This window comes from Mesitornis unicolor, unplaced genomic scaffold (assembly GCF_000695765.1).
Source record: "Mesitornis unicolor isolate BGI_N332 unplaced genomic scaffold, ASM69576v1 Scaffold51599, whole genome shotgun sequence".
NCBI classification, from domain to species: Eukaryota; Metazoa; Chordata; class Aves; order Mesitornithiformes; family Mesitornithidae; genus Mesitornis; species Mesitornis unicolor.
The window spans coordinates 444-14,769 of NW_010208900.1; the positions used below are offsets into that span (position 1 = coordinate 444).

The 14,326-nt window shown below is 45.4% G+C and overlaps 1 protein-coding gene across 1 annotated transcript; it reads right to left on the reverse strand.

Annotated features, from left to right (window-relative positions):
• Positions 1 to 315: 315 nt before the first annotated feature.
• On the reverse strand, positions 316 to 12,374 carry LOC104547100 (target of rapamycin complex 2 subunit MAPKAP1-like; the record flags this gene model as incomplete). The annotated part of the gene is made up of 4 exons (XM_010192672.1): positions 12,208 to 12,374; positions 7,049 to 7,225; positions 567 to 676; positions 316 to 434 (listed from the first exon to the last, which is right to left on the reverse strand). Coding segments are annotated over exons 1-4 (501 nt in total), but the record flags the coding sequence as incomplete, so codon positions are not given.
• Between the last annotated feature and the right edge of the window lie 1,952 nt (positions 12,375 to 14,326).

Sequence of the window (14,326 nt, forward strand, 5' to 3'; positions counted from 1 at the left end):
CAGCCTCATACTTTTGAAATACATATAACCAACACACATGTGTATGCACATCCACACCCTGGAAAAGCATAGCTCTAAAATACAAAATCAAGTACTGTACATTTTATTTTTTAAAATGTTGATGTGTCTTATCTCTAAAAGCACTGTTTTGGCAACGTTGCGGAATGTAAATTTTTCTTTTTCTCTACAGGTAACAACCAGTCCTTTAAATTATTTAAAACCACACTAAGCATCATTTTTGTTACATAAATTAAAAGCGTACAAATCCTGTCGAGGCCTGGTCTTACTGTACTTGCACCCATCACCTCAAACTACCGCTAGCTGGACTGGAATGCCAATAGCTTTGTTATCGTAAATAAATATTTGCAGTAATGGATGTGCGGCTCTGCAGCGACCATCACGCAGCCCCGCCGCTGCCTGCAGCCAGCACCAACCTGCGCACACAACAGCAGAAAATCACAACACCCACCGCAAAACGGAGCATCTTTCACAGCAGTTAAAGAGAGACATAAAATACACTCGTGGAAAAACACCCTACCCTCTAGAAAAGATGATAAAGAACCCACCTGAGCCTCTCTGGGATCCCTTCCTTCTCTTTAAGGCCTTTTGTAAGATATCCTTCATGGTGACCTTCATACTGTCCACCTGAATAAGGGAGAATCCATGAGCAGCATTTCTGCAAGACAGATGCACACGCATTTTTACAACACAATCATCAGCAGGCAGCTCGCTGCAATTTTCATTAGTGTCAAGCAAAGGGCTTGTTAGGCACAACAACTAACAAAGTTGTGCTAGAAAAGTAAGTTAAAAGGAGAAACTGAGCAAACTCCCTCAGAAAGGCAGAGACAAACAGGGAAAACGGATTGAGATTCAAGGTGTTCAGGATTTGCCTAATTTATCTTTATTTTTGATCAATTTGTGTTCATCATTAAAAGAAAAAAATGAGCAAAGGTACCTGCGGAGCTCCTCAACCCCTCGTTATCAAGGATCTTCTCGGCATTTCACAGTGCATACAGACAAACAGTTTGCAATGTCATTTCCACAGGCATCCCAATGGCAGATGCAAGGGATCATTACGAAGAAGGGGAAGAACAACAGCGCAGAGAAGTAACAGCAGTGTGTCAGCACCAGTCGTGCACAGCGTTATTTCAAACGTACGTAACGTGCTTTCTTTGGACACATTTTTGTGACCATACGGCACTAAACCTCAAGGAAAGGGGCACTTGTGCTGGCCACTGCCCGCTGGAGAGCCCACACTGCAAAAGGCCTGGGCATGGGGACAGGAGGGACCACCAGCCCACATCTGGCAAAGTGGCGTTGCCGGGACGATGACAAGGGAATAGCAGAGGTGCTGGATTAATGTATAACGGAGATGCTGGATTAATGTACGGCGAGCTGTGCCCTCGGAGCCCGCAGTCAATCTCCACTCGTGTCAGTAGATGTCACTGCAGTTAGCACAGGAATCAGAGCTGGCCCCAGGGACAGATTTGACTGCGTGGAAAGAACCAGTGTGCAGAGCAGTGTGGACAGGAGGAGGAGCCTGGGAGCTGGAGACCAGGGACTGCAACCAGGGAGCAGAGCCCTGTAGGAGGATCACAGCGGGAACGTTTTTAAAAGCAACTGGCAGTCAGGAGCAATGCAGGCAACACAATGACATCCCCAAAGCCACGCGTGTGGCATGGCATGGGGACACAAACGCTGGGAATGCAAGGGGAGCCCGGATCACTTCAGAGGTGAATCCCAGTCCAGGCTGGGACAGCCCGGAGGAACTGAGGACATCTCCAAGCCCTGCCATACCTGAACACCCACCCTGACCACCAGCCTGCAGCCCTGCGGCTCCCTCGTACTCTCCTGTGGCCTCCAGAACAGAGCACCGGCCCCTTTCACCCTGCTCACTGCTGCCCGGTTCACCCCAGCTCAGCTTCGCAGCTCAGCATCATCTGCCTGGGGTGGCTGGAAGAGGCTGGAGATGGGCAAGAAACCCACCACGGGCGGGCATTCAGGCGGCACACAATAAAATGCCTGCCGCGCTGCAGGTAACACATCAGATGTGTTCAGAGCAGCCCCCGGCTCCTCGGGCAGCTCCTCCGCACACGCAGCCCCACAGGTCACTGGTATGAACTGGCATTTCCTTCCCATCTGTTGTGAGCTCGTCTCATCTGAGTTTTGTTCTCAATTCCCTTTGTTCCCAGCAAAATGGAACTGCCTAAAAGCTCCAAATTTATGTTCTCTAGACCATTTATTATTTATAACTCTATCTTACTTGTCTTCAAACCAAATATTCCCAACCTTTTCATGCACCTATTTTTTCCCTCCTTCTGGCGGGAAGCGTCACCCATGTCCACATCCATGTCCCTGGTCCTTCACCTCGCTTCCCAGCAACGTCACAGCTCCGCTACAAACCAACCTGAGCTAAATCTAGTGGACTTCTTAAAGTGAAAAACCTCTCATACAATGACGCTTCAAAAGGGAAACTGCCTTTGCGCTGTTATTTAGATGACACGATGTTTGTCAATGAAGCACTACAAGAAAAGCCTCACATACTGGACTCAACCACCAGAGCACCGATTCAAAAGACATCTGGTGCCTTCAGGTACTTCAGTTAATGCTCTGCAATACACAGAGGAGGCTGCCCGAGAACTGCAACCAAAATGCAGGAAAATAAATTAAAATTTTGCAGGGAAAAACAAACTGGCAAAGGTGAAGCCAGTCTCCCAAAACCTTCTATGGCCAAAACTACTGCAGTCACAATTTTATTAGTTTTCCTTCAAGGCCTGCAGCCCCCACCATGGACCAGCCCCGCTCCCCGCTGGGCGCAAAGCGAAGGACGGGAATGGCCGACCCGGGGCCGCTCACACAGCGCCTGTCTGCAACCTCCCGAAAAGGGAAGATTTTCGACTCCTGACCCTCACACGCTGCCGTGGGCCCCACTCGTGAATCAGGTCATCCCGACCCGGTCGGTCCTTCCTCCCGCCAGGCCGATCTCCCTGACACTCCATCACTAACCTGGGCCGTGGCCATTCCTTGCCTCAGAGCTGGATCTGATCCCAGAACAATCTCTGAAAGTTTATTTAACTGATCAAAGCAAAACAAGAAAAAACACTCTGCTTTACTATATTTAGTGTGCTATCCAGCCAGTGAGACTTTGGCAAGAGCAGTGAAACGTGAAGCGCACCCCACATTTGTAAACCTTGGGGTATTTGCTCTGGAGCAGAGCCAGCGGGTCCCACACACCCGGCTCTCCCCGTCCTCTGCTCACCAAGCATGCAGTGCTCTTCCTCTCTAACAATTCACTGCAGAACCTCAATAACAACATTTTAACACTCAGTAAACCCACAAATCTGAGCCAAGAGCGGATTTAAGCCCAGACCAAAGAGATCCTGCGTCATCCCTGGCTGTCAGAGCGCGAGGGGGAGAAGCTCCGCAGGAGCCCTGAGCCACCCTCCGCACCCCATCGCCCAAAACACGGTCAACCCCCGTGACCGCCCCTGTGTGACAACAGCACCACGGGGCTCCTCGGGCAGAAGCACGCACCCCAGCGCACCGATGTACACCCCACATGGACCATGTGCGGGAACTTTCCTTGCTCAACCTAACCGCGGCACATCCTTCATTGCGACTACAAACTCCAGGTTTTAGGTGACTCTGCTAACATGCAGTACCTTTATTTTTTGTCAGCCCACCAGAAAACAGGACAGAGGAGCAGATGCTACTCAACCAATTAAAACTGGAAGCCAAAAAAATTCCTTAGCTGGTATTTTCTGTCATTTTGCAAAACATACCTGGGTGACAAGGTTAAATCAAGCAAAGGAAATCCCTGGCACTTATCATCCACAGACATTACTGATAAATTGTGCAGCGGAGGAATAAAGGATTACCTTCTGTATTTTTTCATTACACTTTTCTTTTGTTACAGAATACATAAATCCATTGTGGCACAATGTAATATGTATCATCGTGCTACACCTGTGGACGTTTCATAACGGCTGCCATGTCTGTGCAGTCAGGAATGATAAGTGAACCACCCGTGAATGTTAATGATAGTGATCATTCTGCAGTAACTTGGCTTTCCATCTTCTTTTACAGCCTCCGCACTGGAGCCAGGGTGGCAAGGTTCAGAGGAGGAGAGAGAAAACAACAGCAAGCGAGGGCTGCAGCGCCGATGCCGGGGAAGCTGCTCCAGGCGCAGGAAACGGCACCGTCCTCTCCACGGGCGCCGTTTGTGCGACAGAATGAAAATACAGCTCTGAAAGGACAAAAGGCTTCTGTTCTGAACGGGAAACAAAGTTTCTCAAAAGCTGCCTTGCCAATCTGGAGCAATTCATTTTAATTCCGAGGGGTTTTTTAACGCTGAAGTGGAATTTATAACACTTGGAGTCCGATGCAAAAAATGGTTGGCGTGGTTGGAAGTGCCTGTGAATGACTAATAACCATTTCCACTTGATCAGCACAAAGTCAAAGCTAAGGCTAAAAATCCCAGTTGACGCAATGTACTTAACTTAAGCTGGGTAATTTCTGAGATAAAGTGCACAGTGATGTGAACCAGAATTACTGTGCCAGCCACGGTTTTATTCTGAGCCTAAATGCTGCTGCTTTTGTGCATCTCGGGTCAGCCCTGGGTAACGCTGCGAGCTCTTGGGTTTAATTTGCCGTATTTTGACACCACTGCGAACCACCAGGAGACATCGAACGCGTCAGCTCCTGCTCCAACACCTTTCGCCCTGGGAGCCACCTCTGAACACTGGCACCTACACTGACTTCCTTAACTTGCACTTGATAAGCATCCCAAACTATACATTGTAGATTACCTACACCAACGGAAAAACCAAAACCAGGCCTTTTGGGGAGGGCTTCTGTAATCCAAGTAAAAAATCACATTTCAAAGCTCTGAATTGAACTTGTAAATGTATGATGAAAGCCTGATGCTTTTAAAATGTTTCAAACCATAATCAGGTACAGCAGAGGTGCTGCTTTGAAAAATACATACATGACAGTCAAAGCAATTTAGACAGAATATCAACAGAGAAAAAAGCGCTAGAGAGCAGAGGACCGCGTGCCAAATCTCATCTGTGTGCCAATTGGCAGCTGAGCTACAACTCCTAGAAACACCATTAGATCGAGCACGTCAAGTTGTGATCATAACATTTGCAAGGGAAAAAGTCCTAACGATAGCACAGATTTATTTTAAGCCACCTTCGCTCCGAGGCTTTCAGGTATCACTCCATCATCTCACAAAGTCCACATTTCCATGGACGCGGCGCTTTGTTTGACTCCTCCTGACAAATCATAGGCGCCATCAAAGCAGGCTGCTGGCTCTGACATTGGACAAGTCCTGCTTTCCACAGCAGAAGTCTTCCAAAAACACAGCTCGCTAGACTAATGGGCAGCAAGGAGCCAGAGCGCCTGCCCTCCGTCTTCTCCTTGGGTAACTTTGCCAGAGTCCTTGGAACTTGCCAAATTCGGTCATGCCTGCTTAGCCCGCTCGACTGATTGTGCCAGAAAGGGAAATAAGACACAGATGTATTTGAGCTCTTTGAGATGCCAGTAAGAGCGACAGCTAATGGCTTCATTTCGACCCTCCCCTACCAGCTGGGCACAGGTGGGGGGATAATGAGGTCCCTCTCCCTAATCAAACTCAATTATTTACTACTCTGTATGGCCACAAAGACATTCACACTCAGCTCAGAATATAAAACGCGCTGTGGGCTGCTCCCCGCCACTGCCGCTGGGTATTTATGAGGAACTCGAGTGCTCCGAGTTTGCCTTGGCAGGATTTGAGTGCGTGAAGTTCTGCAGACAACGTGTTCTGCAGGAGCAGGGTCCCCGGCATGGCTCCGTAACTGCACCGCATCCAAAAATACAGCCCCTGCGCAGGGGTGGGACCCGAAATGAAACACTCGCTCCCTCACTGAGCTCCTCAAAGCATCAACTGTGTCCAACAGTGACTCAGTATTAATAAACATTACCAGTCACAAGCCTGACACAGCAGCAGCTGAAATACTTCAGCATGAGGAGATAAAAAAAAAAGATGCAAATTATAAAAACACAATTACATGCACTGGTAGGACGACAGGCGAGGAAGAAGATGTAGAATTTACAACAAATCCCTACAAAAATAAGACAGCACACTCATTTAAACCCACAGGAGTAACAGTCTCTTACTCAAGGGATGATCAAGTCATTCTCTCTTCTAGGGGACACATTAAAAATTCTAATTTAAATCTAACCATCTACAAATAACTATTTTCACAGGAAGTACAAGCAACTTCAGATTAACATGCGCACACAGAAAAAGATAAAAAAATCTCTCAGAAAAGCACTGCTCATGATGTAGTTACCCTACTTCTAACCAGCAGGACCTCCCAGGTTAGAAGAAGGTCCTCACGTCAGCACAAACCACGGTAAAGCAAAGGATTTTGCATTTCTTTTGCAGGATTTGCAGCTGGACCTTAACTCCTCTACAAGCACCAGTCAGAACTGGCCAGGCCAGGATGCTGCTGGGGGGTCCAGGCTCCACACCACTGCTACCTCCCCTGAGCTAAGGGCCAAAATCTGAGATCTCCTGAGTTCATTGCATTTAAACACCAATCCCAGTTCTTGTAGCGAGTGCAGGCAGCAGGGATCTAGGTAGGAGGCAGCTGAGGAAGAAAGGGGAGTTTTTCCAGATGAAAAATCATCAACTTGTAGTGATACAGGCGTCTTAACTGGTCTGCCTGCAATAAGCACTTGTGGGCCTTTTTGACTGCATGGAATCAGAACAGAACTTTCTATATACCCACTGGGAATTTTCTGGAGATATCCAAAATGCAGGATTATCTTCAAGATAAAACAATCATAGAATCATAAAATTAAAAAAGCCAAATTCACGGCAACAGCACTGACTCTAGAGAAGTGCACACAGGTGAAAGACACACTCCCTCGTTCAGATAAAACATGCAGCATTCGTCAGGGTTTTCTCCATCCAGATGAAGACAAGCAAAGCAAACAGCTGGGGAGGTGGCAGCAACACGGTTCTGAGGTGCAGTGGGCAGCAGGCGCCCATACTCACATGCGGACAAAGAGCGACTGCTTGGCGGCCAGCCCCGGGGACGAGTACTTCTCCACCAGCGCCAGCGTGCTGAACCCAAACTTGTGGATGGGCTCGTTGGAGTCCAGCGGGGGGAAGTCTGTGTCTACCTCCCCGTCGTCCTCGGCGATGTGCAGGCAGTAGGCGCTGACGTTGTCGCTGCAACACAGACAAACCACGCCGAGTCAGCAGGGACTCACACAACTGAGCCCAGCGGTGCTGGCTGCTGAATGCGGTACAAAACGCAGCAGCAGACAGGGGGAATACACCTAAAATCCACTGCTGGCACGGAGAGAAACACAGCCCAGAGTCCCAACAGATCCCGAAACCTCCGAGTAAATTCTTACTTCATCGTTAGCTGAACTGCAAGCAAAACACTGACAGTGATTAGAATATACAGAGGTCTGTAAGAGTTTCATGACTTCATAAAGCTGAAAGTAATAATTTTCCATTGGTGAAAATTTATTTACTTATGACCATCACATTTCAGAATTAAAGACAAACAAGCAGTGTCTGTCTATTCTTTATAGATCAAGCAGCTGTGAAAAAGTTTACTGAGTGTAGGCTTGGCAAGCAGTGAATGCGCTCGGGCAGGTAAATGGTGCAATACATGACAGGAAAAGTTAAAGATCTGTTCAATGCAGTAGTGGTGATGAGTGGAAAAGCCACCTTTTCTAAATATCTAAGAAGTCCATTCGCTACAAGCACTCAAAAGCTAGTATAGACCAACAAGCAGAACCAAGTAACACAGAAAGTTTGAAACAGCTACGGTGTGAAGAAAATACCAGAGAAAAATCTAAGCCTCTTTCTTTCCACACAGGGAAATAACGATCTATGTATACCACAGCGTTAATCGTATTTTCCTCACATTAAAATATATTTCAAATGTTACTATTTAAATGTTGTACTCCTTGTTGTAAATCTGTCAGCGTTCAGGCGTTCTCAAGAGCCATGAAGTAGAGCTCGAATGTTCACGTGGCAGGGTGTTTCTAAACTCTGCAGTTTGAATTTTGAGTTTTAATTGCATGATTGATGCTTAAATTAATTAATTGGAAAGTGTATGCTAATTGTTTAATTGGTCGCTTGATCTATATAGATCATTTTTTGAATTAAATGAGTTGATTTACAAAGTTTATTGATTGGATGTGACAATGAATTATTTCGCTGACTACCTGATTTGCAATTTTCTCAATTAATTCACAAACCTTTGGTCGCAACTGTGCTTTACTGAGAGTGTTCAGTCCAGGTGATCTATATGCACCTTGTCACAACTAAGACATTTAGTACATAAAACAGGTAATAACAATGCATTATCACTAACGTAAGCTGTACACTTCCTAACAAAAAGGTATGACAAAACAGCAATGTTTGTCACTGAGAATTTTGAAAATTCTGCAACACTGTTAAACTTTCATGAGTCTCTGGACTGAGATGAGGAATGGGAACATTGCTACAGAGTTAATTTTCAACTTCTTCAAAAGCACTTGGAGAACTCGGATGGAAACTGGTGCAAGGCAGCGATGGGAGGAAAACATCTGCGGCACTGGGGTTGCGTGGGTGCGCTGGTGCCAGCCTAAGAGGAGAAGCTGAACAAAAAGAAAGTGAATCTCGGGCAGAGCTGACCTTGCCGGCATCACAAGAGCTGCCCGGGCATTGCTGGGTCCTTCTCCTACCGCACTGAGAGCTCAAACCCCGATCTCCGCCTGCCCACTCTGCCCAGTTCAATGGACTCCAAAGCCACTGGGAGTGGTGCTGTGAGCACTACAAGCTCTGTACAGATAAAGATAACGCTTTCATTTGGTACTGGATGCATCTGCCTAATTTGCATTAAAGCCAGAGGAAGGTGCAGACACACAGGCAACAGAGCACGTTCAGTGCCATCTCAAAGTGATCCAAGTGCCAAAAAAAGGGTGCGACAACAACTTCTCTTCCCCCAGTCACACTGGAAACACATGACGTCTGTTAAATCCCCTAAACTGAAGGGGTTACAAACATGTTTGAACATGGAGAGGTTCCTGAACATTAACACAAAAGTCACAATCTGCAGAAAAAACAGGTCCAGTGGGTGAAACTGTTGTGTTGTTTTGAAACCCCACCAGGATGAGATCAAAGGCCTGGCTTCACATTACAAGGTTCAAAGTCCTGAGAACCTGGGTTTGCTATGGACAGAGAATGTAGAAGTTCAGGACAGCAACCGACAGATGCAATAGCATTCTTCTAAAAATAGGAAGTTCATTTGAGTTTTGCACCTCAGTGCTATTTATTCCTAGAAAGGGATTCTGTTTGTTTTTTGCAGGGGTTATCGTTACAGCACATCTGTTAGGGGCTGGCAAGAGGACGGTCCACTGGGTATGCCCAAAGTTCATGGGGAAAGGCCAGGACCCGGGCTGCTGATGCTGCTATGGCTCCTACATCAAGACACTGAATAGAGACAATACAATGCAACTGTAAAAAAAAGGCAGCCTAACTGAATACGAAATGTTCTCAAAGCTGTCAACCAGCACTCACTCACTGCAGACTCCTACATCTACCTTTTGGGAAAAAGAATGAGGCAGTAATACGTTCTTTTCCTAAAGACAGAAGGGTTGTTTCTCTTGATTGCAAAGTCTACAACCTCCTCATTATTCTCAGATCGTGTTACTAGCAGGGATATTTGTCATTCTGCATGCATTGCATATCAGATCTGAAGCGTTCTCTATAGGTATTTTAGTGCAGTGTCACAACGATCCAGATTCTGTCTTTTTATACTCTGAACCGATTAAATCAGGAACAAACAGCAAATGTAGAAAGAGCAACCTACAGAGGCTCTCTCGTTATTTGGGAACGATGAGGATTATTTCAGTTAAATCAATCCTTACTGCAGGACTGGCAATTGGCACTGCTAAAACAAAGTGATGGAGACATGAGAAATAACTGAGAACTACAGGAGAAAACAAGACTTTTTGGAGTGCTGAGGCTCTGCCCGTTCCTCTGAGTGTCCGTACCCAGATTCTCGAGTGCTGCTGTTGGACTGCTCTTGGTTATACTGGTTTTATTATTTCTGTCCTGAGATTTGGCTGCATTAGCAGCCTCCTCGGCCAAGGAGGCCATGAGCGGCCTCACTCTGACACATCCTAACATCTCATCCTTCAAGGCAGAGAGGGAAATGCATCTCCTCCCACTGCTGCCTTTTGCTGTGGGCAGTGATGGTTCACGGAGCCCCTCCACTGACTGCAATGTTCCACTCGAGGTGTGCTGTGCTCCTGAAAACACACGTGTCCAAAGACCGACACCAGTGATGTCTTACTCATTAAAAAATAAGCTACTCATACACGAAGGACACTTCTTTTGAACTTGTGTTCTAACAAACAGAAATTAATAACAGCAAATGAAACGGCGACATCTGCAAATCATTTTCTATTTCTTCTCCAGTGTAAAAAAATGACAAACCAAAGACAAAAGCGTTTAATCTCTGAAACATCTCATCCACCTGCTGAGAAGAGCTAAGGGAAATCCTATATCCAAGGCAACCATAGCCAAGAAACCGTTTTCAGGAGGGGCAGCTTTTCCGGGTTGCCCTACCTCTGCCACACAGAAAGGACTAATCCTAATCCTAATCCTAATCCTAATCTTAATCCTAATCCTGACTAATCCAGGGCAGCTCCAGCAACCTCTCGGTGCCTCCCTCTCCCCTCACAACTGTGCTTCAACAGGAGGGACGGCTACTAAGTCCTCAAACACTTCTGGAAAATCCTGAAAGAGCAAACTGCAAAATTCAGTACAAAAAACCCCAACCAAACGCCACATTCATCGAATATTCTTGGAACAACAAAGTGAAAATGGGTTTATGGAGAAAAAACCAAACAGAACTGTTCACCTTCTTTGCACAGGAAAGTCACCCACTGCTATTTGTTACTGATAACTCCATAATAAATGATTTTAAGTTCTTATTTTATGTTCTATGACTCAGCAGAAGCAAAAGTATTTTACAGAAGGGTTTTAAAACCAAAGTTGCTCAGATGCGGCCGTTTCATGGACCTCTGTCACCACCGCGACAAAGTCATGGCTCTCACTGAACACACCACTACTCCTGCACTGCAAACCTCATCTGTTCTTCAGTCACAGAATCTCTGAGGTCTTTTGCAATGACAATGTAAGCAATGATCACCAAAGATACTGAAAAATCCACTGATCAACTGAAGCTAACACCTCTGAGGGCAACACAGACATTGCTCTCTACAGCAAAGAGCCAATCAATGTAGAATTTCAGTCTTGTAGAAATTATAAAACACCTTGTAGAAATTGTAAAACATGCACAGAGGTTTTTGAATTAAAGAATGTCATTTTGTTCACAATTTCAAAGAAAACTGGTATTTATTTTGTTTTCAGGATCCTTATTTGTGCATCTTTATTTTAAGGCTATCTCCAGGATGACAATCTGGAAAGAAAAGTACCCTTAGCCCCTATAACCTGTCAATTCTTAGAAAATCTGAAATATTTCCACATGCGTGTAATGAATTAAAGTCATTATGTCAGCAAAATGACAGCAGAGAGCTCGTAAGTGATGATGCTGAAGTCCTACGACAGAATTCTGACTCATTTTCAGGCAATCTCGCCATCGCTAACATCTGCTCTGCGGCTCCAGGAGAGCACTCCCAGACCACTGTCCCAGTACAGCCACTCCTCACGCTGGGATCAGTGCAGGAACTGGTGCCGTGTAGTCAAACCAGCGCCAGGGCCTGGCACCTTCTCGGGACAAACAAGAGTTGTTCCAGGTGAGTTCTGGGCTTTATTTGGCATCTTTGTCATCTCAGCCATTACGAACACTACGAAAAATAGATGGGATGTGAAATAAAAGATGTCTCTGTGACACCAAAAGGCACAAGATTCATATTATTTTTACGTAGAGTGTTTTGAAATTAGGATTCGTTTACAGATCCATGCTTTCATATGCTTATCACTACACAGTACCCAGTACTTTAATTGAAAGAGAAATGGATACAGCTGCACGCGTACCGCTCAAAAGGAAATACTGATAAATGTGTAGGTGGCTTCTCTAAGATTTATCTATAAAAACACTGACACAGAAATCCATTTCATTATGCAAAAAGGCTGCAGAGGAGAAAATTAGAGATCAAGAGGTAGTAAAGAAAGAGCATTACTTTAGTTTTGGTTCCCGTCCCTCACTTGTATATTGCCAGCATATGAGTCCAATCAGGTCATGCACCTTGGCGTTCGCTATCGTCACCACGGTCATGGGCTGCAGCTTGTCCTGGCTGGTGTGCAGCGGGAGGTAGACATCGATTTTTTTGGTTGCCGTTGTACCAACATGACCCTGTCAAGAAAACAGATTTCATCAGAACGTATAAAAGAGCATGATGGAGCCAGCACAAAATCTCGGCTGGATGGAATTCTTTTCAGTAGAAAGATTTAAAACTGGAAGAAGTTTGAACTGTTAAATTCCAATTCTTTGACTGCTGTTTAACGTATCTGCAAAAATGGCATGAAACATTTGGCAACGATTTCACAGATTTCCATTAAGAGTCTGAACTCCACCGCGAGATCCCACGTTCTTGCAGGATCTGGAAGAAACCCCTGCCAGTGCCGGGTGCTAATGATCATACCCACTTAAAGACTGTCCCCATACGAGGAGGTTAAGGTGACATTTAAAATAAACCTGAGGCTTGACCTTGGTTTGCCAAGAGAACAAAATCACACAGGCAAGCAAGTCACGGAACCACTTTGAACTAGTTGAAGACAACCAAAGGATTAACTAATGTTGGATCTTATTGGAAATTACTGCAATAAAGAAAAAAAAAACCTATTTGGCACTGCACAGACGAACAATTAAATAAAACATAAAATATGCAGCAACACAAAGATCTATAAAGTTTGCATTACAAGAAAAAAATGTTTCATCTACTGCAGACAGGACTGCATCTTTACATCAGTAATCTGAAAGAGAAAAGAGATTGCACATCCTGATCCCCTGCCCAAAAGCCCCCTGATGTAACCGTGCGTCTCGACCCAGCTCTATATGGGCCTTGAGAGAAGGAAGCATTATTCGACTTAATCACTTGGAATTCTAAGTAATAGAACAAGGGGATTGAATACAATAAATCTATGGTGAGAATATAAAACAGGGAGTTAAACGCCATGTGCTAGTTTCAATATATTTTTAAAAACCACTTGATCCTTCAGTGCGATTATAAATTAGAGAAATAATAGGAATTTAAAGATTAAAGTTATTCATACTAGCATAGCTAAAAGTATTAAAATCCATCCACATATAATGAATTTGTTTGTTAAGAAAGCATTTTTATAGTGCAGATACTGCGTCCCCCCATGCTCTTAAGGTAAGAAGAAATCGGTTTTATTCGTTCAGAAGGAACCGTTAGATTTGTACCAGAGACAGGACATTGCTTCGCTGTGTGTGGACATGCCCTGGGTGAGCTGGGGAGCTGCTGTGACAGCCCCTGCACCCACAGCCTCACCTCCCCACGGCAATCACAACGTAACACAACTGCTAAAAAATACGGGGCTTTGTTTCCTTCCCTTCTCCTCTTGCTTTTCTCCTTACGGGACTTACTTGTGAGGGGAATTATGCTGGTGTGAGGTAACGAAGCCCCAGTCTCAAGGTCTATCCCAGTCTCTGCCCAGGAGCAGAGGCTCACAGGGGATGTATGGATGCACTGCGAGCATCGCTCCTGCTATGGTGGGGACTGGAGATACTGGTCAGAACGGGGGACCTGTTGTTTCAACTGGATTTGCATTTGAATGAGCAAATAGCAGCTATCAAGGAAATTAATGCGACTCCTTGGTATGCCAAGATAGTTACAGATTCAAATCCAAGGATGGCAGAACCATGAGTAATGCTTGGTCCCGATGATGGAAAATGCAAGAAAAATTGACAACCAGATGTGCGAGTCGGTGCCAAGGTTACAACTGATGTACACAGCACAAAGCCAGAGCGCGGACAAACGAGCCAAGAGCTGTAACTAATAACCAAAGAGAGCAGATTACTCCATTAGCCACCACTACAAGCACAGACTGTTTATAAGCTCATAATCCAATAAACACATGTATTTCTAAAATAAACATGTCCTAGGGACCCCGATCTTACAGCTGCCATGAACAAGATGGGAACTTGCCTTGTACGACCTTTCCCAGCCCCACTGCTCAGGGTTTGTCCCTCGCTAAACACACTTTTCTTTGTTCTTCCCCATCTCTAAACCTCTTCCACCTGCTCCAGGCTGTTTTAATCTCTTGCTAGTGCAAACA